The sequence below is a fragment of the Python bivittatus genome, unplaced genomic scaffold (assembly GCF_059951505.1).
Source record: "Python bivittatus isolate LINGU-HERP-01145 unplaced genomic scaffold, Pbiv_v1 ctg000020_np1212, whole genome shotgun sequence".
NCBI lineage: Eukaryota > Metazoa > Chordata > Lepidosauria > Squamata > Pythonidae > Python > Python bivittatus.
This window is the reverse complement of record NW_028277030.1, coordinates 34,130,873-34,158,115: the sequence shown is the minus strand read 5'-3', so window position 1 is coordinate 34,158,115 and position 27,243 is coordinate 34,130,873. Positions and strand designations below refer to the sequence as shown.

The following is a 27,243-nucleotide window of genomic DNA, read 5'->3' as shown; positions in this document are numbered from 1 at the left end:
ATTTCAGCAGTCATAGTTGGTCACTGCATTGGTTACCAGTATGTTTCTGAGTACAGCTCAAAGTACTGATTTTGAGCTATATAACCATATATGACTTGGATTGCGTTACTAATGAGACTGTTTTCTCCAAGGAGAATCTGCCTACTCATATGTGGTCAGCTGGAGAATTGAGGTTCCTCAGATGTTAGAGGGTGGGGGCTAAGCAGCCTCATCCTTCTTGAGAATGCTACTCCTAAGGTCTAGACAGCTACTACATTTCTACAGTTTATGAATACAACAAAAAACGCTATTTCATCAGGCTTTTATGCCAAGAAGTCTTTCATATTGTGATTTTTTTAATGATACTTGGCTGATTTTATTCATTCATTCATTCATTCATTCATTCATTCATTCATTCATTCATTCATTCAATATATCTAACAGCCCAATTCAAAATTATTCTGGACAGTTTACAGGTAGTCCTTGTTTAGGACTGCCTCGTTTAGCAACAGTTTGCAGTTACGAAGTGATAAAAAAATAACTTTACGACCAATCCTTGCATTTATGACTTTGCAGGTCTGTAAAGCAAAAGAAAGCTAACATAAGTTCATAACCACAGTTACGGTTTTACTTAGCAACGGCTTTGCTTAACGACCGGTCCCAATTGTGATCACTAAATGAGGACTACCTATATAAACTTTGAAAAACAAGATAAAAATATTAACCTCAACCATTTCTGGCATTTATATTTAAGTTAGTCAGATTTTGTGGAGTAGCCAGGTTATAAATGATGAAATTAAACAAAATAATTTGAACAAAGAAATGCAAACTTTTGATTCTCGGCGATGGGAGTGTGAGACCCCTCACTTCATTGAGCTTGCCATCTTTTATCTTTATCTTTATGTTTTGTTTTATTGATTTTACTGTAATTTCTTTGTTTGATTATTGTGAGCTGCACAGAGTCATTGAGAGTCCAGTGACATGCAAGCTTAATAAATTATTATTATTAAATATACAAGTCATACTTTCAAATTTAACAACACCATAACATCATTTACTTGTTTGGTTCAGAGTGATATGTGATCTCATCTGCCAGATTTTGTAAATCCTGGTTTCCTATGACTTAAAATTGCTATTCTGAAGACATGTTAACTTCCATGCAAGAAAACAGTGTAAACTCCAGACTGAACACAAATATGCAAGAATGAAGAAAATGTAACAGTTACCAGAAATGCAAAAATAAATCACCTAACATAACTAATTCATGTACATACTGCATAATGTTGTAAATTAGTTTATCTTATACAAGGTGATAACAGAAGGTCCATAATAATTATTCAACTATTCCCAGTTGAGGGGGAGCAACTCTTTTCTTCCTAAATTCCCAGTGATTGATGACTTTCTTCTTCCAGGTTAAATCAACCAGTTAATGGGTAACAGCTGCAGCAATATATTGAAAACAAAGGTTCAAAAAATCAAAACATTACTTACAGTATTTATTAGGATATAATTCCTAAATGCATGCATACATTTTATATGTTTACTGCGTAAACCCTGTATGTCTACCCAAAAATAAGTTTCATTGAATTGAAATGGATCTTATTCCCAAGTAACTACATATAAAATCAAAGCCTTAAAGCACAAGAAATATTCTGAAAAATATTTATCTGCCCTTCTCCACCAAAACCCCATGTTATTTTACCTAGACTTAAATAAATTATTACTTATGCTATTTGAAATTTTATCTTACTTAGCTATTAATCTGTCCAAGTAGGCTTGCATCCATAAGGGACCCTGCCTTAGCAACAGTTGCGACTACTTTCAGTAAAACATATTTAAAATATTTGTGTATATTTGAAAGAAAATTGGGCCTATTGGTGCCACCTTTCTCATATGAAATGTGATCAATGTTGGGAAAATAAGATTTAGTGTTAGCTCCCAACCTGCCAAATTCTTCTTCTTTTTTTTTTTTTTTTTAATATTTTTTTATTTTTACAACAAACACAAAACATACATGGACAAACAAAACCATAAAAAGGCATAAAAAAAAGAGCATCTTCCATTTTATAGCGTGTGTCAACCAGTTACCAACTCGTTGGTGCCCCTTTCATAATCTTAAATTCTCATATCATCTATTCAAAATATACTTGTATACTTATCAATTAACAATTATTAATCATTCATAGCTAATCTATAAAATCATTTATTACAAGAAATTTTAACTTTCAATAGGATTAGTAATACATTTTCATCTATCGATTATATGTGTATATATATAATAATTAATATCAAATTTCTATTATAAAGTTTCCTAATCCATTACATTACTATATTTTCTCATCCAATCATTAATAAAAACAAGTTACTTATCTTCTTACTCTAATTTCAAATCTCAGTTTAACTCATCTCTGCACATTTCATAATTTTCAATAACTTCCTCCTGCATAAGTAATTTTTAATTTTTCCAATTCTTAAAAGTTACAGTTCTAACCAGTATCAGTTACAATGTCAGTTACAGTTCTAACCGGGTTACAGTTCTAACCAGATTCTTCACTACATGTTTCAACAAAAATATCTCTAGTTTAAAATCTATATGTTACTATATTCAACCATATGTAAATGTCTAATCTCTTAAAATATTTAGAATCAAATACAATTTTTAACTATATATCTCAGATTTATACTTTATTCCAGCGCTTGCATAATTTTGAGTTCACCCTTTTCATTCAGTATCCCAAAATATCTAACTGTTTATTCCTTTTTCTATATTATTGGATAAGAGAAAGCAATAATAAATGTCCTTTCAAACATTCTGCTTTTTGAAGCTTCTGTCAGTTCCATCATTATTGTATTCCCCTCGTTTTTTCTTTAAACATCTGAAGTAGTTTCTTTCAATATTGTTTTACTTCTTCTTTTTGTGCATTCTTTTAGTACGATTTTCCATTATAATCTTGTATAATCTTTTTCTCACCCTCAGTGCCAAGAACAAGTCTGTCCCTCTTCATTTGTCAGTTAATTAACCACAATAATTCTGTTTAATGTTTCTGATTTCTTGTACTATTTCTTCCTTTTCCATTGATCCCGTTTTATGTTTAAGTCCATTTTAGCTTTAGTATCTTTTTTTCTTTTCTTTTTTTTTTGCGGGAATTTCTGCAGCTCTTCTTCCAGTTTTTTATAGTCATCCTCAATAGTTTAGAGATCTTTTTCTGCATTGTGTTTCTCGTATAGTTTATTATCTTGATAAACCTTCATTGAGTCAAAGAATTCTTTATCTTTGTTCTTGCCAAAAATAAGAAAAAAAAAGAAAAAAAAGAAAAAAAAGAAAAAAAAGCAAGAGGAGAAAAAAAAAAAAAGAAGAGGAGGGAAAAGACTAAGTCTCTTTAAAAAAAAATCCAACTGGGGGGGAATGGAGAGCAAAGCAGAGCTTCTAGCAGAAAGAAGAGCTGCTGCCACTAATCAGGGCTCTTGTGACTAGCTCAGACTTTCCATCTTGATATTTTCAAAATCGCTTTCAACTCCACTTTCTTGTTTATAGTTACGGATGGCACCTGTATAAACATGCACATCCCACTATCTTTTTAGAAAGCACAGGGTCCTTGAGCATGCGTCACAATAGAAGAAAAAAAGCACTATGTCGAGCCTCTAGATGGCAGTGCAACTTTCTTTCATTTACTTTCTCTTAACTCCACTTTCCCCATTTCAAAATCAAAAAGTATAAATTTCTTACAACAATAAAGAAATCTTAGTCAAAAAAAAGGCTTAAAATAAAAAGTTATTGAGTATTAAAAAGAAAAAGCCAATCCAGTTAAAATTTTTTTTTTTTTTAAGAGAAAAACATCTTGCCAAATCCACTAAAAAGGGAAAGTTGAAAAGAAAAAAAAAAATTCCCCCCTTTTTTATAAGGCTCGATCTCGCCGCTTAATCCACTTTTCTTCACTTTTAAAAATCTCTTTAAGTTACTTAAGGTGTTCTCTAAGAATAGTTAAATAGTAAAAGTCCATCTCACCCAGTTGACACCCTTCTCTTCCTTCTTCCTTTGGAGCTGCCCCGGCTTTCGCAGCCATTTTGGCTGGCTCTCCTCCGCCGGCTTCAAGAGCTTCTCCCCGGATCAATCTGGGACTTGCGGCGTCCCTGAGATCCGCGGGACGTGCCCTTTGCGATCGCCATCTCTACGGGACGGCTTAGGTCCATCGGGACCGTCCGGGGGAGGAGATATCGGCTGCCATCCTGGGAGCCCAGGATCGCCCGCCGTATCGCCGCGACGCCAGCTCCCCATCTCTACCCAAATTCTTCTTTTTGAAGTAAATGCTGCTGGGATTAGCAGGGGCAGGAGCTATCAGGCTACTGTGATATAAGTTTCCATCTTTTCTTTTATATCTAGAAAAGACTGACGAAAGCCTTAGAAGCAGAACTACAGTATGTGCCAAAATTTGACTCACAGAAAGTAAAGAAGAAGAAAGGGATGAACAGAAGACATGGAAATCAATTACAGAATTATAGCCTATACTTTACCATACATACATGGGTGTTTGGAATTTTTTTGTGAAAAATAGATACAAATGATAAAGGAAAAATATTGGAACACTGATGTCACTGATACCTTTTTCTTTTCTTCAAACCCAGAGACATTTTACTTTCTTGGTTTTCTATTTCAGTTTCAACATGGAACCTAGTTATGATTTTTTGCATATTTATGAAGGAGGAGATTCTAACAGCCCTCTGATCGGCAGTTTTCAAGGTTCCCAGGCCCCAGATAGAATAGAGAGCAATGGCAATAATCTGTTCTTGGCATTTCGGAGTGATGCTTCTGTTGGCATGGCAGGATTTGCCATTGACTATAAAGGTAAATTTAAAACAATATGTATTTACCATATTATACAATACAAAGTTCATCTATTTTTCTATTTTTCATCCAGTTTTAATGAAGATGCAGTTTGTGTAAATTTGTAGCAAAATTAACCATAAAAATTTGGGAATGATTTCATTTAATTTCTAATTTTCCATAGATTACAAATATCATTAGTGGCACTCTCTAGAGCAGGGTTCAGCGGCAATATCATTAAGATGGTTGCCTAATATGTTCCAAAAAAACCTTATTATCTTAGTTATATTGGACTGATTTTATGAAGTATTATCAAAAATTGCAAAAATGTGCTTTGATTTATATCAAATGTGTTGCAGCCACCTTATTTAGAAGTAATGTAAATAGGGCTCTGCAATATTAGTATTCATACTTTAATATTCATAAAATTACACTTGTTTTGATACTAATTTAGAACTGGTTAATGTTTTTCCATAACTACTTTCAAGTTTCATCAGGAGGCTGGACTGAAACCACTTAGATAAGCTCACAAGGAAATCCAAGAACTGAGAATAAATAATATTTATTGACGGAAGTTGAAAGCTAGTACCAAAAAGAATTTCAGCATCTCTGGTTATTCACAGACTAGCATTATTTATAAGATAAGCTTCAAGTCTCCTTACAATTTTTTTTTTATCCTGCCCTACCTAACAGAGAACTTGACCCCCCCTTTTGGCCAAGCTGGTTGTCTCCTTTTGGCTTTTGTTTTTATAGTAGTCAGGCTTGCTATTAAATGATTGAAAATTAACTGTCCTACCATGATTGGTTTGCTCTTAGGTTCAGTCCAGTCTTCCACTGCCTTTACTTTAAATTTTCCATTTGAATGATATAATTTCTTTAGACATTATTCTGTTTTACAAAATATTTGCATTTGCCCAACTGCATACAAATGGGGGATGGCAGGAGGGGAGAGAATTCCCAATTTTAAAGCAGTTGTGAAAGGTAAGAAGCTACGAACATCCCACTGGTTTCAAAAAGTTATCTGGTTCTCTGAAGAATCAGTCAAATTTCATATAGATAGGAAAATGTATGTTTAAAGGCAAAGCAAGACCTTACCTATTCACTGAGAGTTATATGTAATATCTATGGATATATGGTATACTCCTGTTGAAAAAATACTTGCAGTTTGGGCACAAATTATTTAAGGAGTGCATATATTTTTCATTTAATATAAAATGAGATTTTCTACTGTATAAAAATATACCTTTACTTTTTCTGACAGATACTCATTACCAGTCATAATATGTGTTAAATACCATTTGATCTTTTTGTCCGTAAGAATGCTGTGTAGTCAATTTCCCTTAGCTCATTGATAAATTACTATATCTGCTTAGAATTCATAAACTTTTTTTCTAAGTAGCAAACATGCTGTTCCAATGCTTTGCAAACAAAAATGAATAAATTAAATGTGTGTGACAAATGCAATTTTTAAAAGGCCATCCCAAACAAGTATGTTTGTAACAGTTGCTTTAGTACTGTAGATATGAACAAATATATTGTCATCTTTATTGATATTGATTCATGATGCTTTTATTTTCCTAAAAAGTGACTATTCTACAGATACTGAAAAAAAATGTAAAATATCCTTAACGGAAGGCATTTTTATAGTCCTGACGTATAAAAATTTTAATTTCTATTACAATAGAAACCTATACATATCTACTCCAAAATCAGTCCCACCAAGTTCAGTGGGACTTACTGTTAGGAAAACGGATACTGAATTTTAGCAATAAATAAACATGCAAAGTATTTTTTTTTCCTGTAGAAAAAATACTTGCAAATATTTGCAAATATTATGTGCATTAAAAGCTTTCAGGCCCTTTTCTCATTGGTAATCCAAAATGATACTATGGTGGTGTTGGTGATGTTAAAAGATATGACAGATCCAAGAGAACTGTTAAGACTCCCAATTCCTGACATAGCTCAGCTATCAAAGGTGACCAAAGCAGTCTCAGACCCATATCATAACTGAAAGCTTGTCTGAAATGTGCAATAAGCAATATTGTCTTTAGCTTCTAGTTATCCAAATCTACTGGTTGAAGAAATGGATGGATGGATGGATGGATGGGCACACAGACAGACTTACTCAGCTAGGTGAAGGTGGGATAGGAATTAACAGGTGGTAACCTTCATCATTCCTGGAGTGGATCATGTTGATTCAGCTTGATTCCTGTATTTTATTTTAAACAGAATCTTAACCATCTTTCTCTTTTTAATTAGAAAAACCACGAGAAGCTTGTTTTGACCCTGGCAACATAATGAATGGAACCAGAATTGGAACAGACTTTAAACTTGGGTCAAGTATTACTTATCAGTGTGATTCAGGATACAAGATTATTGATCCTTCTACTATCACTTGTGTGATTGGTGTTGATGGAAAACCTGCTTGGAACAGAGTTTTGCCATCTTGTAATGGTATGTATGATGCTTTAGATGTTTGTTTTTTTTAATGAGAAATTGCATGAAGTCTTGGAAGTACAACTAATTTCACTGTTCCCTCTATTCTGGCATTTTGACAGTCTTCTGCTAACACAGTAGGGTAACTGAAGAAAGAGAGAAGGATAAGCTCTTGGTTTCCTTCTTGTGGTTTACAGTATCTTTGCTCCCATGCCTATTATTGCCATTTAAGGTAAAATAAGAGAAGAGAGAAGACAGAGAAGTGGTTTTGATGGTGGAGATAATAGGAGGGCTTGCAGTAAAATTCTATTATGTGGATGGGATAATCTGGAAAATTCATCATTTTCCTTTTTTTTTTTTTCATTTAAAAAACCTTGAGAGTTTCAGTAGGTCCATTTTATACCTATGGAACATATGTTATATGTGCCCACATTTGTAGATTCAGTACTGCAATACCAGCTCTTGCTAATCAGAGAATTCTGGATAAGGTAGACAGTAATATGTTGTTGTAAGGGAGCATCTATGTTGATAATTACCCAACAGTACACCCATAGCCTCTGTAATTAAGTCTATCCACCTTGAAGCTTCCTATGTTAGATACCTAAATATTGTGTCACGTAGCTAGTTACTTAAGGGAACAATACAAATGGTATGTTGTTCCATATATATAGTTTCATTATCTTGTAGAATGGATGTGGGACATGGGGCAAAAATGCCACCCAGGCCAAAAAATCAACACAAAAATGTGCTAACAGTTTTGGCCAGCCAACTAGCTGTGTTCCCTATATATGTATACCAACAAATCAGAGGCACACCCATGGGATCACGACTGTCAGGATACATAGCAGAGATGGTAATGCAATGTCTAGAAACTATAGCACCTCCACGCATACAACCTAAAGTAAGGACCTGGTATGTAGATGACACCTGTAACTATCAACAACAACTTCAAAGGAATAAAATTCACCAGAGAGGAAGAAAACAACACGCTACCCTTCCTGGATATCCTCATCAGCAGAGGAAACAACAGCAAATTAGAAACCCAAGTCTATCGGAAGACAATCAAGTACTCAAGCAAAGTAACAACCCAACCTCCCACAAGAGGAGCTGTGTAAGAACATTATTCAGATGAGCACAAACACACTGCAGAAACCCAGAACAGCAGAAAAAGGAAATAGACCACCCAAATAACATCTTCCAACAAAATGGATGTCCACACAATTTTATCAAAAAGTGCCTGACCACTCAACCTACTATAACACAATCAACACAAGCTATGAAAAGGATAACACTGCCGTACATCAAAAGCATCTTTGAAACTACCAACAGATTATTACAACCACATGGCATCTCCATAGCACATAAACCAACTAAAGCCCTCCAAAACATCTTAAGCAAACCAAAAGACACAGTAGCCCAAGAAATAAAAACAGGAGTCATCTACAACACACAGTGTAAGGACTGTAACAACGACTATGTAGGACAGACAGGCAGAAGGCTAGCAGAGTGCATCCATGAACACTAGCTAGCAGTCAGAAGACACAATAAAAACTCCTTAATCTCACAACACATGGACAGACTTAACTATAGTTTTAACTGGGAAACTCTCAGCACTTTAGGCCAAGCTAAATCCAAAAATGCGAGGGAATTCCTGGAAGCTTGGTATTCAGAGAAGGCACCCATCAACAGGCACATAGAGATAAACAACATCTACACACCATTCAAAAGAGACAATAAAAAGGAAAACAAAAGACCAGAACATCTCCCCACCAGCAATCATCACTCAGATAAGCAGAGATTAACACCAAGATTATCACCAGACATACAATCAGCAGTAAACAATACCCTAATCAAGGAACTCCAGAGGAAAAAACAAAACCCACACCCCCACCAACACTGGCAGGGCAAATCCCATTCCATTCTAGCACTGAAGATGTTACCTAGTCAAGTAATGAAACATTTGCAAGAAAACAGCCAAGCTCAGAGAACTGCAAGGACTCCACTGTGTTCCCTTTTTCAGACACAAAAGAATTTGCTACCACTGTAGTATAAGAATTAGGAGGATTGCCTAGCCAGCCTTCCTCTGAGATGCTACCATTGCTTTAATGTCATACTTTGGCAGAACACTCCAGTTTTATGAGCTTTCCTGAAGCTGAATTATTATTGGGTATATTTATGAGTTTTGAAGTGTTATATATGAATTGCTTTAAGGCTAAGAGAAGCAGAAGTGTCTTAAATAACTGGTGCAGAGGTCACTGAGAAATGGAAATGTTCTCTCATGGTAATTTCTCATTTATCTGAAACCTTTTCATTTCTTCTCCGAACTCTCTTACATGTTAAAATCTCTTCCATTGCTGTTCAGTGTCGTTCCTTCCAAAGCACTTTATCACTTACTCTAATAATGATGATGACAATAACACCGAGGATGAAACAGGGTTTGATTGTTAATAAATGTTATAAATAAATATTAATACAATTGAAAATAATTTCTTGCAGCTAGCAGATGATTTTATTTTGCTAAGCTATCTTTACATTAAGTGTACATTAAGAACAATGAGTAGATAATAATAGGTTAAAAATCAGACATAGAAGCCTATCTATTAAAATACTATATATAACTTCACAGTTTGTATCCAGTGTCATGATATTCAGATTTTAAATATGAAACAAATCCATATTTAAAATACAAAGAGAAAATAGTTATTTGAGACTGAATCTAATTGTGTTCAGAATGTTTTGTTTCAGCAGATGTTTCTATGAGTGGAAAATGGGTTGAGATATTTCTTTTGCTGATTCTCCATTCTACACACACACAATGTGCCACAGGAATTGGGAGATCTTTTGGCATGAGGGACATCAGTGAAAATTATATTTCCACTTTCTTCTCATTGAATCTTCCATTAAGCCAGAAAGTCTTCCAAACTAAAGGAATGTACAGCTCTCAGAAAAAAATCCTGTCTACAAAGAGACTTATTATTTATCAAAGATGTTGTTGTTTACAACTCTTATTTTTATATTTTACACAAACTACATGGAAGCATAAATAATATATTTCCATGTGTTTCCACATTTTAGCATCTGAGGCTAAAAGAAAAACATTTGTGCTATCATAAAGCAGTATTGACCTGATGTGCTCCTATGATAAAAACTATGCATGTATTTATAACACAGAAGTATTTCTCATCAAGTTGATGGTAGTTTCCCAAACAAATTAATACAAGGTATTAATGCCCCCTCCAAAATCTGAAGTTTGAATCTTCTATGAGGATCTCCAGGACAGAAATATGTAACTGGATTTAGAAATCTATACTGATTTATAAGGCTTCAGATGGCATGTAGATCCAAAGAATTGCAAGTAGAATTCTATTTTGCACTGATATTTTTTCCATAAAAGCCAAAGCAACTTAGGGAGGGGCAAAGCCTGCCTAATTTAAGAAAAATAAGACTTAATTGAAATTTGCAGCCCATCTATGAAAAGAGACAAATTCAAGGAAGAAGAGTCAATTAGTCCAACTTAGAAGCCTAGGAATGATGGCAAAATAAGACCTCTCATTATGGTCTTTCCATGTTCAGAGGCTGCCTGGGATCCCTCAGATCATTTGAGAAGATCTCCAATGTTATCTGTCAATTTCCCCTTTGGGCTGCTGCTTATGGAGTATACCTCCTATAATACTATAGAAATACTATGGAGTATACCTCCTATAATACTGTAATATTAGGGAGTAGATAAGAATGGACCTGAAAGCGGGGGGGGGGCAAAAGAGATTTTTTCTAGAAGAGCTTAGGGACTCCCTAAAGCAAATTTCATCTGATGCTATCATAAATTAATCATAAAGGAATATCACACAAAATACTCACACAAACTTCTTTTAAATTAGGACAGGCTTCACCCCTCAGCAAATCGATTTGCCTATTTTGCTAAAAAGGTTTTTTGTTTGAAGTTACAGTCATTTATAGATGGAAGGTCAATAGTCAATGGAAAGCGCAAAGCTTCACATTTCCAAATAAATGGCTTTCAAATTGTCAGTTTCCAATCTGAAATTACTGATTACCCAATTAGCGATCTGGGTTCTGAACCATATCTAGTGGAAAGTTATAACTGAATGAAAAATATGGGAGATATAGTCACTAGTTTGAGCCTATTGTCTCCAAATGTTAAAGTACCAATTGGCTCCTGGCTAGCCACTGGGTAACATGTTTGAAAGTGAGTTTGAAAGTGAGTTAAAACAGCAGAAAGGAGAAAGCAACTAGATGTTGGGGCAGCTAAAACGGATTTCAGTCTTGTTCAGAGGCCACCTGAACTAAGTCAGTGCCACTTCCCCTAAGGCAGCAGGCTGTTTTACCTAGTGAAGCTAAAAGAGGAAAATTTATTTTGGCTGATTCCTGCTTTTCCTTGGAGATTTCGCCTCCCACAGAATTTGCTCCATAGGGTAAAATACCTTTTGATTGCCATTTCCATGCATCACCTTCTATGCCAATGCTTGAGAAAACACCTCCCCTTCTCTGAATTACTCCCCTGAGTCAAAGAGCCTTGTTTCTTGAGAGGATATCCACTAGAAACAACCTAAAATAAACATGTTTATACATCAAATATTATAAAAGATAGTTGTAGAAAAGTTTCAGAAGAGTAAACTATAGACATTGAATAGTATTTATGCCTCACATCTCATCAGATTATGAATGTGAGATTCAGGGATTCATTCTTTTTCAAAATACAGAAGGTATCAGTAACCTAGTTATTGCTTTTAAAGTCCTATTGATCACAGTGGCAATGTGAAGTATACATTTAACTCTTGGCTGTGAGAAATTTAATAATGGTGTATGACTGTTCCAAAACTGTCAGTATTTGTAGATGCAAAGTGATGGGTGTGTCAAAACCCTGGGAGCTAAAATAGCAATACTGGGCAGTTACGTGATCTGTGTTATTTAATCTGTTTCATGGTCAGTCACAATATTAAGCATATCATTTTAATTTGTATTGTTATTATATTGATATTTTATATTAATTGTGCAGTGAGCAGGCTGGGGTCAGATGGAAATATTATTAGGATCAGCTTTATACCAATAATGGAAATAGCAATGAAACATACTGTGAGAAAAACAAAGTGGATTTAGATGTCATTTTTAAGAGATACCAAGATTTCAGTATAAGCACATTTTCTAAAAAGTAATTATACCTGAACACTTATTTCCACATGAGCTTGTATAGAATTCCGTTGCATTCGTATTAAATGTACTATATTCTTATTTTTATTACAACTGAATAATTGGACCTATTTTTCAATATTTACACATGTTCTTTCTCAGCTCCCTGTGGAGGCCAGTATACTGGATCAGATGGAGTAGTTTTATCACCAAATTACCCTCAAAACTATACTATTGGGCTGACTTGTCAGTATTCAATTACTGTGCCTAAAGAATTTGGTAAGTTTGACTTTTCACTAATTCTTTCTTGTTATTTATTCTTGATGATATTCTCTATGTACAAGTTACTTAACAAAGTAGTCTCAATGTTTCCTAGGATTGGATTAGCTAAAGATGGTTGCTGCTTATAAATATTTATCCAGCACATTTATTCTATTTACTTATTTGCCTATTTATTTATTAGATTTCAGGCTGCATTTCTGTTTCTTCAACAGAGTAGCTTACAAAGACAGAGCAGAATATGAACTTAAATGCCCTTAAAATCAGCATTGAGGTGAAACACTGAAATAAATCAACAATGAAGATTTGACAGAAGATATGAGTTTTCTTCCTGAATATCAAGAGGGGAACATTCACCCCTCCCCATTGATTATATTTGGATAGTAAGTGGTAGAAAAGCCTTTGCCAATAGTCTAGCTCTAAGGTAAGGGAGTTCCCCTCCAAAGGCTGGATAGGGAGAGCCAGAAGGGGAGGTCAAAGTGACTCCACCGACTCAGCATTTGGCATGAGAGGTGATGGGCCTGCCTTTCCTGGTTCTTTTCCCAGGTTGCGCTATCATGCAGAAGTACAATTTGTATGTTTTAGAGATCATGTGACAGATTAACAGATGGTGTTTTATTTTTTGTTTTTTAATCGTTCAGTTGTGTCCAATTCTTGGAGACTGCCTGGACAAGTCTCTGCAGTTTTCTTAGCAAGTTTTTTTCAGAAGGAGTTTGCCATTGCCTCCTTCCTAGGGCTAGGCAGGACTAGAACTCATGGTCTCCCAGTTTCTAGCCTGATGCCTTAACCACTGCTCTCTCAAATGGTGTTTACCTTCTCCATGTTGTCATCAGATGGATTATTGCATCAAAAGTTCTTAAAGATTACCTTATAACCAGAGTACTGGCAATATGGCACCAGTAAAAACCAAGGCATGTGTGTCTACTCCCCCATCTCCCCCCATGGTGCCTACAAGGACTCTAATCTAAATAAAAGATAATTACAATTCTTAATTAAATCAGCCAAAATGTCACAAGGTTTGGGAATCTTGTGAGAATTTGGTGTTCCCATTTGAAATCTTATAGATTTTAGTCACTGGGATATACACACATAGACATATAGATGTATATCCACATAGTATTATACATATACATGTATGTACACATACACACACACACACACACACACATACCCCACTTTAAGAATGACTTCCATTCCCAAGGTCTGACCTTAAGTTAAATTTGTATGTAAGCCGAAACAGTATTATTGTATTATACTGTATAAGTAGTATTGTGTAATGAACTCGAACCATTGTGTTTTTAATTCGAATCATTGTGTATTTAACTTGAATTTTGCTACAAAAGACTCCATTCTTAATTATGGGTCATCTGTAAACTGGGCATTCTTAACCCGGGGACTACCTGTATACACACATACACACATGCACCCACCAGAGACTACTTGTAGTAGCCTTTTGAGCCACCAGTGCTGTGCCAACCATAGGTTTGGACAATTGGGGTCAACATGTTGGGTGGTCTTGAAAGTGCCACAGGGATTTCCTAGTCTGTCCAGGAAGCCATTTAATATCCCCTATGCCTTGGAAAAGCCAGGAGACAGTGAAACTATTCCTTATTGCATGAGCTTGTGAACATTTAAAAATATAGCTACATTTTCTGGTATTTTTTGTTTTTGTTTTGTTTTTCCAAAATAAATAAATAAAACACTTCCAGCCTAACTAGTACCGGAGCAAAACTTCAGGAAGAGTATAATAACATCCCTATTTTTATTAGTATTTTCTTCCTGCACTTTGTGACTTTGTGGACAAACCTAACCAAGTAACACCATTACATAAGACCTATAAAACCTTTGTACTGAAATTATCATATATTTCCAAAATGCAGATCACAATGTCAGAAACATCCTGTTCACTATCACATTAGTAGAACAGTGTCTTGTTAATTCTATTCCAGAAATGTGGATATTTAGATGATTATTGAATTAGTGGTCATAAATAATGATTTGTGGTATGCAAGTAAGACACCACATATAGTTAGAGTAAACCTACAACTATACAGTAAGATGCACAATATCAAACACAAACTTGTGTTTACCTCTAAATAAATAAAGGAAAGTAGAGATGCAGTCGAATCCAATATCTGCTTACTTAAAAGTAAATTTCACTGATTGCAGACTTAATTTGTTTTGCATTTAATTAATATTTCCTTTTGTTACTCATGTTTTATAGTTGTGTTTGGACAGTTTTCCTATTTCCAAACAGCTCTAAATGATGTGGTAGAATTATTTGATGGAGAACACCCTCAAACTAGACTTCTGAGTTCACTTTCTGGATCTCACTCAGGTAAATAGAACTCTTTAAAAATACATAAATAGCACTAAAGTAATTTATTTTCATAAATTTAAATGTTGAATCAACAAAATGGAATGTGCCATTGCTTTCATATATGCAGTGTATCTAACTGGGCAATCCAAATGGTTACATCAGATATTAATATATGGCCTGAAAATGGGCAGAAAGTTTTTTTTTTTAATGTATATAGACACCCATTTCATTCATGAGCAATGTCACTGATTCTTTTAGTCACCACTGCAGTCACTTTCCCTTTTCTGATTATTTATGGGATTTTTTCCCCTCCCCAGTTACTAAATTCTATTTAATGTGAAATTATATAATAAAGCCAATAATATCTCAACTGTGTTTAGCCAATTTGATTGAGTATCTTCAGTATAAACTAAGGCTGATGAGGACAGTGTGTCCTGGATTAGTCACAAATTTCATTCCAGCAAATTATTAATCTTGATTCATAATTGTGTTGCTAATAAAAAGTATTTTGTGTAGTCATTCCCTCTGTTCCTGATGTTCACAGGTGAGTGCTAATCTTTTGACATTAAAACCACATAAAATTATGCACAAAAAAGGCTATCAGCAGGCTTGGGGAAATCTAAGATAAGAAAAACATTTTATAATGGACCTCCACTTAGTCAGTAAGTCTTCCACTGCCTATTGTCCAGAATGCTCCAGATCTGCTCCAGCAGGTCCGTAGTCTTCCAGGCCAAGGTCTGAGAAATGGGTACAAGGAATCTGCCAGTGGCAGTTGGTTCTACCAGTGTGATAGTGTGTCAGTGAATTGACGTTGATGAATTTCACTCAGGTTTTTCAGAAGTTCAAACAGAAAACATTTAAGATGGGGAATAGTACCTTGTCAGTGGTCATGGAATCTACTTGATAATTGGGTGGGATGAAAGAAAATCTGATTGAGAAAGGAAATAGTATAAAGTATCATAGATGAGGCCAGAGCTGTCATGAAGCAGAGAATAGGAGCATTTTGTTCTAATTTATAATAGTACTAAAACCAAATAATCTCACTGGAGAAGGAGAATAAAATTTAAAGAAAATGAATATTTTGGAATCAAATGCTGATTAAAAAAATAAGTTCTGTTCAACATGCATAAATATATATAATGAAAATATATAATATTTATATATTATAATGGAATATATTGTATAATAACAATTTCCCTGGCATATACTTTTTTCTACTATTTCCTTCCTTCCTTCCTTCCTTCCTTCCTTCCTTCCTTCCTTCCTTCCTTCTTTTTCTTGCTTTTGTACAAGAAAGCAGTGTTCCATGTCTACATATCTAGAAATAGATTTACTGTATATTTGTTTATGTTCCCTCCCTTATCTTTTTTTTTTCCTCCTAACATATAGGAGAGACCCTGCCTTTAGCTACATCCAATCAGATCCTCTTGAGGTTTAGTGCCAAGAGTGGAGCATCTGCCAGGGGCTTCCATTTTGTCTATCAAGGTATTTCTCTTAACTTTCAGCTTTCCTAGGTTTTGTTCTCTGTATACAGTATGGCCAAAATACCATTATTTTACTATTTGGAATGGAAAATGCAATATGGTCTGTAATATCATGTAACCTTGTCTACTACCTTTCATTTCAAAAGCTATATTTCTTGTTTTGGAATCTATGAGATTAAAATAATTAAAAAATGGTGTGAGAAATGTATGAAAAATGCATGGTGGATATCTCACAACTTGGTTTCTCACATACAAGATTCTGAACTTGTGAACTGAACCCCACATGTAGAGCATTTGTATGAAAGTGATTCATGCCCAAAGGAGGTAGCAGAAGCAAAGTTCAGGGAATATGCATAGGGAATCCAACCCCAGTGTTTGTTGAATTCAAGACATTTTCTGAGTGTCTGTTTTTGTCTATTGGATTTTAGGGTTGCTGATTCCGCCACCCCTTGTTTTTTCAACATGCAAAACAAACAAAAAGTGGCTTTCTGACCTCATCAGCTATGCAAGATAGGGTTATATTTCCTAGGAGTTTTGGAATTCTGCCCCAAATTAAAAATATCTATAGAAATAATATTGATGTTCCTGTTACTTGTTAAGTAACATGGGTAAGCAGAGCATGACTCTCTGTTTTGTAATACTTTCTGTAAGAACAGTTACAATAATGTTACTTTAGCAAATTATCAATGCAGTTAATGAAAAAATTATTTACATAAGCATTAATCTTGTTTTCTGACAGAAACTTTAATTTCAATATCTTCAATTTAGGTCAGGCTGAGATTATTAACAATACAATCCTATGAATATCTGTTTCCAAAATATCTCAGTCTGTTCAGTGAGAATTTTATGTTAGTATATAAACTTGGATTGCAGCCTAAGGATGAAATCCATGGAAATTTTCTTGGAAATAAGTTGCATTTAATTCAGTTGGATATACAACATTTCTGACTACAGGTGTGTGAGATTCTGCTGGTGTAAGAGAAATATAGGGCAAAAGGGGATAAATCTGTTTTGTTTTGTTTTGTTTTGTTTACCTATCATACTTACCTGTTTATATATCATTGATGCATTATTTACTATTCCAAATATTTTATTTTAAAAATGTATTTAACATAGGAATTTAAAATTCATATTTGTGTCTGAAATATTTTTATTAAGAGCAACAGTATAGGCAGATTACTTTAGCTTATTTCATCTTCTTAAATAACTCCCAATTTAGTGGTTCAAAAACTGTTCATATTTAATTGCCCCTACATCTTAATATCCTTGAAAGTTGCAGCTCTTGGATCGGTGTTACATTGGCAGAGTATTGATATTTATTCTCCTTGATATGTTCCTCACCTATGAAAGGATAACTGTTCTGCTACTTTGGAAGGATAGAGACATTTTTGAAAATTAGTGTGGGTTTATCTTACTCTTTAACTTTACAAAAGCCTTTGTGCTCCTTCCACTGTCATTCCCATTCTGGTTCAGGAAATGTGATCCAATACAGAGAAAGCAGATAGACTTTAAAAAAGAAAGAAAGAAAATTGGAAATACTATTTGATTCTCCCCCTCCCTCCTGACAAAAGACCCTAAATCATCTAATCCCATATTTTGAAAGAATTCTGCTCTTCCATATATTATTTGAATATATTGCTTTTTATTTGGTTTTCTTCAGTGTCCAGCAGACAACACAGTGCAGCAAAGTGACTGATCCACATTTAAGAAGTTCTTTAAATTAAAGAAGTTTAATATCATGGAATGAAATTTGCTCTTAGTTCTTCTGTGAAGGGAAACTATTTTTTACGTGTTTGAGCAATTAGATATTCAAATGTTATGGTGGCATCTTTTTTTTCCCCTCCTAATTCATTTAAAAGTACAGGTCCAACATAAGAGAGAAACATTTCTTTATCTTATAAAATTGTCCTATTATTGTTTGTTAGAAGTGACATATAAATGCATTGAAATTTTTTGTTTTTTAATTGCTACGTTACAGTATTAGATCATTTTATCTAGCTGCATCTCAAAGTGAAGTAAGTTAGCTTGCTTTATTTATCTTTGGAGACTCTTGCAGCTATATAAGTGTCTATTTTTGGATGGTGAATCCTCTGTAATACTAGTTGTTAAAAGATGTAGACATGGTCATGTGATTTCTAACATTAAATTAGATTAGATTGGCCCTGACCCTACTGGCCTTTTGCTAGATTTTAAAGTTATGGTTTTGTCAATGGGCTTCAGGATTTGGATGTGTGGCAGAACCTGTGCAACGGTTATGTAGATTTGTTAGTGGTGGTTCTGTTTTGTTTTGTTTTTTTATTTACCTTGGCTGCTGATTATAGAGGGAGGACTGGAGGAAGAGCTGCTACCAAGGCAACAGTCAGATAAAAGGGGCCTGAGCCCAGGTCAAGAAAGTAACTTGAGTCAGACAAGACCCTTTAAGTTCAAGTTTACATGAAGAGAAAAGGAGGAGGGGGGAGTGCATTCAGACTTGCAAGATTCTGTTACTATAACTATTACAATAAAAGTAGTACTGACTTACATGTATTTTATGATATTCTTAACTGTTGTTAGCTGACCAGAATCATGACCTTGAGATTGGTGGTCATATAAATGGAATGCATGCGTGCATGCATGCATGAACAAGCAAGCAAGCTACCAAGATTGCAAATTCCCAAATAGTGACAGCTAGCTAGCTAGCTATCACTACTTGGGAATTTGCAATCTTCTTGGGGAATTTCTCAATGTTTAAATACCTTCGACAGCCACATCCACATTTCTGAATGAACACTTTTAATCTGGCCTACAAAATGAGTCCTTGTATTTATCTCCTAGTATTCCAGTCTGATTTGTTCCATGTTCACTTTTCCACTAGACTGACTTCTATTTTGTTTCATAGCATTGAAAAATAAAGAATAATTACTGTAGAAAATGCACTTGGTGTCTGATGCTATTTAAGACTAGCTTGTCAATACTAGAGTTTAGAATTAGATTGAGGATTAGGAGGAGAAAAAGAAGGTCTATAGCTAACATGATTGCATATTCTGAACAGAATTGTTACAAGATTCGATTTCTATCCTTAGATTTTGATATAATGGAGGTTTTTAATGCCATTTTCTCTATTATGTATTTCATTTTCTGTCACAAAAGCTATCTTCCTTTTTCTCATAGATGCATTTTTCTATATATCATAGTGCACAGAAAGTTATGATTAGCAGTAGCTGTGCCACAAATGGTGAGCTCACTTCTGCAAAAACCCACATTATTGATATTTTGTGATGTTAAAGTTAAATGCCCTCACATTTTCAGCACAATTGTGTTTTAAATTGTGTTTTGAATTTGCATTCATTTCCATTATTATACTTGATTTGCTTACTTACTATAGTAATTGAAATGGTACTGCATAAGACATTAATGTATAAATCCATATAAAAATGCGTTATACATTGCTCTGATGAAAAGCAACCAACCATCCACAATTTCAGAGCTTCCTCTAAAATGTCTTTCTTTCTAAGGGCCTGTGTTCACTAAAGTTTGACTGAATGTTGTAATATGGTTTTCCATCAGTTCTTGATGATGTTGATGATTGGATTTGGTATCCACTGGCAACTGCAGCTTTTTCAATGGTGGTCATTTATCAGTGATCATTACATATGATCAGATCAGCACATAATGACAGGGTTATAAGAAATTAAAGTGAAAAGGATTGTGGGATACTGCCAGATGTGGGTTGTAGGAGGAAGATTTTGAAGGGAGAGTGGAGGATGGATTCTTCTGTTTATAGATTTATTAGTAAATCTTGAGATTCATCTGGCCATTTCTGACTTTTTCACAGTACAATTCTTTTTAACTGAAGACAGAATATAAAAGAAGGATGCAATTCATGTGTCTGATGCTTCTTCAGTTTCTACTGTTGAACTTTCAGGCAAGCTTATGACCTGGAACCTGAGCAACCTCAGTAACTAATCTCACAGCAGTCTCTCCAACTGATTGTTATCTTAGAGAACTAGGCAAAGTGCACCAAGGAAATTGTGTTTTATAATGATTCAGTCTCTGTGTATTACTCGATGTTGCAAGATAGATAGATAGATAGATAGATAGATAGATAGATAGATAGATAGATAGATAGATAACATTCAGAGCAATAGCATTTACTGAATAACCATCAAAATTCTAAGTAGCATTGTATCTGTTCCCATGGACATTTCTGTTTTTCTTTAAAAAGCAGTATGATAATCATTTGAGGGTTGATTGAGGCATTGTTAATGTTAATAGTTATTGCATGTACTATTTGCTCAGATTATATAAAATTAAAGAACAGTTGCTTAAGAGGATGATTTTTAATATCTTGCATCTATCTGACCTAGATATTCAGAGCAATAAGGGCTTAGTCCAACTATGGCTTGTTTGGGACTGTGCAATGTGCTGTAATGTGGCTGCTACTGTTGCTACAGGATAACATTTGAATTAGGAAAGGAATATTTCTGCATAACTAAGTATTAGAGGAAGAAGAAATGCATAGCCAATCACTGAAATGCAGCACTGTTCATTTTTCCATTACTTTTAGTAGAAGCCATCAGCACAATCATATCATATCATTTTGCAATGGAGAATTCTATTAGTACAAGCCAGGGCCAGTTCCAGGATTTTTCGAAGACTTAGACATTAGGATCAATAGGCCTCTTAGTTCTTTTCCTTTCATATTTTGGGGAAACATAGTAGTATAATAATGGCATACTATTTTTCTGGTGGTGTTCTTTCATACTATTGATATTCTTAGTATATGGGAGTGCAATGGGCTTTGATTCAACCCAAGCAAAACTGAGTGGCCTTCCAATAATAAGGTTTTTCCACCATTTGTCCTGGATGAGGTGCCACTGCCCCAGATGGACCCAGTGGCAATCTGGTGGGGTGGGGGGGTCCTTTAGACTCATGGTTCCTACTAGAACAGCAGGTGGCAGCCATGGCTGGGAGGACCTTTACACACCTTCAGGTTGTGCACTAGTTGTGCCTGTTCCTGGACCAGGAGGCTTTGCTAACAGTCACTCATGCCCTCGTGACCTCTTGTCTAGATTACTCCAATGCGCTGTACATGGGGCTACCCTTGAAGGGCATTTGGAAGCTTCAGCTGGTACAGAATGCAGCTGCACAGATACTCAACACATGTAACACCACTGCTACATGAGTTGCATTGGCTGCCAGTGTGCTTCTGGGTGCAATTCAAGGTGCCAGTTGCACCTTTAAAGCCCTTCATGGATTGGTCCCTGGTTACTGAGGGATCATCTTCTCCCAGTTGTTTCTACCCATCCAATTTGGCCTGGCAGGTTGGGCAGTAATGTTGACTGGCGAAGACTGTGCCTTCTCTGCCGTAAACCCTGACCTCTGGAGCATTCTCCCTCCAGAGATTAGGATGACCCTGACCCTATTGGCCTTCCGTAAGGCCATGAAGACCTGGTTATATGCCCAGGCCTGGGGCCCCTAGTGTGTTAAGGGGCCTGTTTCTTGGCTATATTAACATCTATGGTAATAGTTTTACTCAGTGACCATATATATTTATTTGTATTGTTTTAATTGTTTTATGTTTTTATGACTGTATGCCACCCAGAGTCACTTCCTGAGATGGGCAGCTATAGAAATCAAATAAATAAATAATCCTGGAAAGATACTCCAAGTGTTTTGTTTGTTTTGTAGCCATTTAACTGCAAAATAATTGGAACTGATCATACAGTAAAAGTTTAAAAATAATTAAATGCTAAGTGGAAGCACTGGAGAGAAGAGGTAGAAAACTTTGAAGTATTTTAAAACTTGCTGTACTTGCTTATTAGCTTTTTTGGTGACTGTTCTGATGTTGATAATTCCTTTTGCACATTGATTGTATGGGTGCTTGGCTCCATGAGTGACTGGGACAGAGAGCAACTTCCTATCATATCACTTTGCTTGGCAAAAGAGCCTTGAATGGGAGCTTGGCTTGGAGGCCTTTAATGGTGGCTGGACTAGGACAATGTCTATTGTCAGCACTTCTATGTAGCTGTGCACAACTCAACTTCATACGGCTTCATATGCCAGTTCCCTTGTTGTCTTCTTGTCTCCTTATGCGAGTAATTTATCTCAATAGACAGATGACCAAATTTGATGCACAGAACAGCAAAAGCGGCAATGATTTCTTGCACATTTTTTTGATTGGGCAGAACCAAAGTACTGGAGTTAGATGAGCAGGTAGAACTCAATATTTTTCTTACTGCCTTGTAGGCTCAGTAACAATTTGTTTCTATCTCTTCTACCTGAGATGTGCAGAGTCAGAGAAGCTGTAGCAGTAGCACTCTGTTTTAAGTTTTTGCTGCAAAGCTACCGCCAAAGCTTAGAAGAGGAAATGATTCAGTGGTGGGGACTTCTGAATCTTGGGCTATATCAAATGCCCCATCTGGTTGCCAGCCTCTACAAGCCCATATTCTACCAACCAGAAATTGTTTATCTGCTGTATGGTAGGCAACCCTATGTATACTAATAATAAATTTCCATTTCTCATAAACATAACTACAGTCAAGGATATCCTTAATTGAGAAACAATTTTCTTGAACATTGGCTTGGTATATTTTTTGGTGTGAAAGCTTTGGAAAAAGATATTTGAGGAATCAGCTCTGATCAGTATATTTAACATACACAGAGAAGTTTATTAGGAACATCTATGAGTATAGGAAATTACCTAAAGATAAATGTGTGAATTGGTGGAACTTTTCCAGTAACACTTCTTCTTTCATGCAGCGGTCCCACGAACAAGTGATACACAATGCAGCTCCGTCCCAGAGCCAAGATATGGTAGGAGGATTGGCTCTGAATTTTCAGCTGGTTCTGTAGTTCGCTTTGAATGTAGTCCGGGCTATCTTCTACAAGGCTCCAAGGCTATCCGCTGCCAGTCTGTGCCCAATGCTTTAGCACAGTGGAATGACACAGTGCCAAGCTGTGTGGGTAAGGCTTATTATTTTTAGTTCGCCTGTTTCTAAATCAGAATTTAAGAACATTATTAGTTTTATCAAGTAGTATTAAACAAATAAATTCCCTTGTCATTGATTAATGCTGGCTATGTCCAGTTTAAAAAAGCAATATGTCATTTCAATTGTAATTGAGTACTAGCTGTTTGATAGACAGAATAGAATTTGACATAATGACCTATTAGATTAATATAGTTGATGCATGTTTGCTCACTTTATATTATCAGCATGATTGCCTCTAAAATCATAAGTTTAAGATGAATCTCTGACAATCAGAATTATGCTAATAATTGGACTTACCCTGAAACATGCTTTGCAATATTAAATAATTAATACAATTTAAAAACAGTATCATATTTTAACTTTACAACTGATTCTTGTATTTTATTATAACATGAATCAGAATGGTCTTGCCTAGCAAACTAACTGTTTACTTACTGTGTTTTGTGTGTGACCCTTTTCAGCAGAACTGTGTTTCCATTTTGGGTTTAGTTTTTGTTCCTCTTCAGAGATTTGCATTGTGCAATTTTTTATTGTACTGATAGGGATGGTATAATAGAGAAAATAAAATCTTAATTATTTGAATTATGATAATATCAAGTAGATATAAATTGTAGTGTATTTTTATAATACGGAAGGACATTTTATTTCCTATCATGGATATTTCTACATTGAGTTACGCCAAGGAAGTTCATTTCCTTTCCTTGAAACCTTTATAGCTATGATCATTAGAAAAAAGAAATGTAATTATATAAAGAATATTAAGTACAATCTGAAGGGAGTATAATAATAAGTAAAATAATGCCATACGGGCAGGCCTGGCAACATGGTCTATCCTGCCTTTACAAATTTGGATTTTGATGCTGCAGATTTTCTTGTCCACCACTGATGATTCATGCCCTGTTTCTCTGTTTTCAGTGCTAAAGAGAGCATTCCTTCGCCATGCCTGTCTGCTTTCTTTATACCTCAAATTCTGTAGCTGTTTTCCTATACTGTTGCCCTATTCTTTACCATTTTTGTGGTGTGTTTCCCTTTCTAGTCTTAAAATACACTGTCTGACTTGTAGAAAACTTGGTCTGAAATGAGACAAAGGTAGAAATAGTAAAAACTTTAAATTTAGTGAATTTAAAATGTCACTATTGTGATTTAACATTCATGGACACTATCAGAGAAAATAAAACTTTTTGTATATATGCAACTATGAAAAGAGGGAGGGCGCTTTTTTATAGTGAATGTTCTATTTTTCTTGCTCTATAAATAGATAAATTAAATTTAATTCCTATTTTTAATGGGATTTTCCTTCTTTGTCAGCAAAGTTTAAGCTTTATTGTTACTTCCAATTCAATTTTCTTTCAGTGCCATGCAGCCGGAATTTCACTGAACGCAGAGGTACTATATTGTCTCCAGGTTACCCTGAACCTTATGGTAACAGCTTGAATTGTGTGTGGAAAATCATAGTGACTGAGGGATCAGGTATTCAGGCAAGTCCATATTTTGCCAACAGTGGAATATAAAATACTTCAGAATTAAAGTAAAAAACAAACTAATTTATTATTCCTGTCCCCAGCTAAATCTAAAACAAAGAACAAAAATACCTTGTTTTGCATTTTTGTATATATTCATTCACAAATTCAGAGTCTCTCAGCCACCACCACCACCACCACCACCACCCCGCATGTGAAGTACAAAAGCCAAATTATTTCTGTTCACTTCAGTGCAATTTACTGGAAAACAACATTAATTAAAGGAACCTGTTTTGAAATCAGGATTATGCATATTTTGATCATAATTTAGTTCACTGATATACCATGTGCTTCCAGATGAAGCTATAATGATTGCTGCATCTTAATGTAGTCCTTTAAACTGAATGAGGCCATGATGGATTTATTATATGTTTATATAGGATACCAGAAGGTAGTAGAGTGATACTCAAATTATTGCACATAGCTGTTTTTATGAAGTTAATATGACTTGTATTCCTTATGAGATTCGTTTTAACAAGGCCTTCATAGTATTCTTCAAAGATACTGTTAATAAACTAATGAAATATTTTAAGTATTTTAATAAAAACATGCTATCCAAGACAAAGAACCTCTTTCTCTCATAAGCCTTTCTAGACTGAAAAGACAAAACATGTCAGTGTCATGTATGTGCTTCTGTGGAGATGCATGTGGCATGTATATCATTATACAAGAAATAATTTAAAATATTGTTTTTAATTCACACAATGATAATATGAATTAATCAAAGTCTTTGTATTCAGGAAAGCTCATTAAAAGAAACTCTATTTAATAACAACTCCTATAGAGCTGAATTTTAATGAATGTTCATTTTCATATAGCAATTACAACTCAAACTGGCTATGGAGAGAATTTTCAGAGATTATAGAAGGGGATTACTATCTAAAAAAAATGTTCAATCAGTTCAAGAGATTTATCTGAGTTCAGAAGCTTTCCTGAACTATGCTAGTAAGTTTCACAGATTTCACTAGAGCTTATAACTAGCAGTTTCCAGTGCCTACCAGGTTTTGTCACTGGTACTTCCATACTCACCAACTTCTTGTTCCATATGACTTAAAAAAAAAAAAACCTAAACCAAATTGAAGTCATTTTTAATCAAAAATTTTATTAGGATTGCCCTCTTTTAACTGAAACAAGTTTCTTTACATATTTTCTTAAACTAGAAATGTCTTAGTAATTTTCCACTGCCCACAAATACTCCTTTGTTCATATAAAAATAATGGATAATTTCAAAATAGTGACTGTTCAGTGATGGAAATCAGCATTCAGTGAAATGGAGAAGATAAAGTTTTTGGTGAATTCTCCTCCATGCAATGTATTACGTATCCCTCACTTATTCTGTTAGGAAGTTGCAAGTGGATATTATGTAGGCTACAATTGGGGAGGGTATTCTGTTGATTGCTGCCTCCCTAGATGGCAGAGAAGCAAGGGCAGAAAGGTAAATTAGAGTAACTAAGTAAATTAGCCTTGAAAAATATATTTCCTGGAATGTTTATGGTATCTTCAGAAAATGGTGTTTCAGTCTAATTGTATAGTTTACTTTCCTCATTTTCTTTTCTTCCTTGATACAAATATAATTTACCTCATTTTATGCTTGCCTCAAATTAAGCTATTCAGGCAGAATTTTATAATGTACCTGTTTTTGGGCTATACCAAATAGAAGCATGTTTGAATATTGCCGCACACATTTGAACATTCCCAAACATAAAAGCTAGCATTCTGGCTCTAACCTAGTTCCTTCTTGGTAGTCTAGGTTTATACATGCAAGCATTTGTATTAGGAAACAGTTACCCATCTGCTTTCTGAAGTGGCGCAGTTCAGGAAAAAATACCTAACTTGCTGATCAAATGATCTAGGAAACATGGTGTTATCAATTTTAGCTCACCTCTATGTTCATACTATGGTTCTTCTAGTTTCAGTAGCATTTCAATATTATTTTGGTCTAGTGTATGCTTTATAATTTTATTCTTCAATTAGAAAGGTTTATAATATTGTTACTGTGGGCCCTTTCCCCACTGCTGAGTTATACATTTATCCTTGAGTCAGCAAAGATTATACCAACATGAAATTTGCTACCCTTATTTTTGATTCCTATTCTGAATCAATTCCTCCATTAATTGCTTCTGGTGCTGTTCTGATTTTGTGATAAGCCAAGTTAAAAGCAGCATGTATACTTAGGATTCCTACCCCCCCCGTCTTACTTTTCTTTATCTGGACAATAAATATGGACTTCCAGATTCCTCCAAGCTCTGTACAAGAGCAGGGGCAGTGATGGTGATCTTGTATTTTC

The 27,243-nt window shown here is 34.9% G+C and overlaps 1 protein-coding gene across 1 annotated transcript in view; it reads left to right on the top strand.

Annotated features, from left to right (window-relative positions):
• The window catches only part of CSMD1 (CUB and Sushi multiple domains 1), a 1,157,732-nt gene that overhangs the window by 970,088 nt on the left and 160,401 nt on the right, over window positions 1–27,243 (top strand). Inside the window, exons 29-35 of the mRNA XM_088136832.1 lie at window positions 4,635–4,822; window positions 7,061–7,255; window positions 12,545–12,661; window positions 14,886–14,999; window positions 16,371–16,466; window positions 23,207–23,410; window positions 24,790–24,914. Of these exons, the coding sequence (XP_087992958.1) occupies window positions 4,635–4,822; window positions 7,061–7,255; window positions 12,545–12,661; window positions 14,886–14,999; window positions 16,371–16,466; window positions 23,207–23,410; window positions 24,790–24,914 (1,039 nt within the window). The remainder of the gene's footprint in view (window positions 1–4,634; window positions 4,823–7,060; window positions 7,256–12,544; window positions 12,662–14,885; window positions 15,000–16,370; window positions 16,467–23,206; window positions 23,411–24,789; window positions 24,915–27,243) is intronic.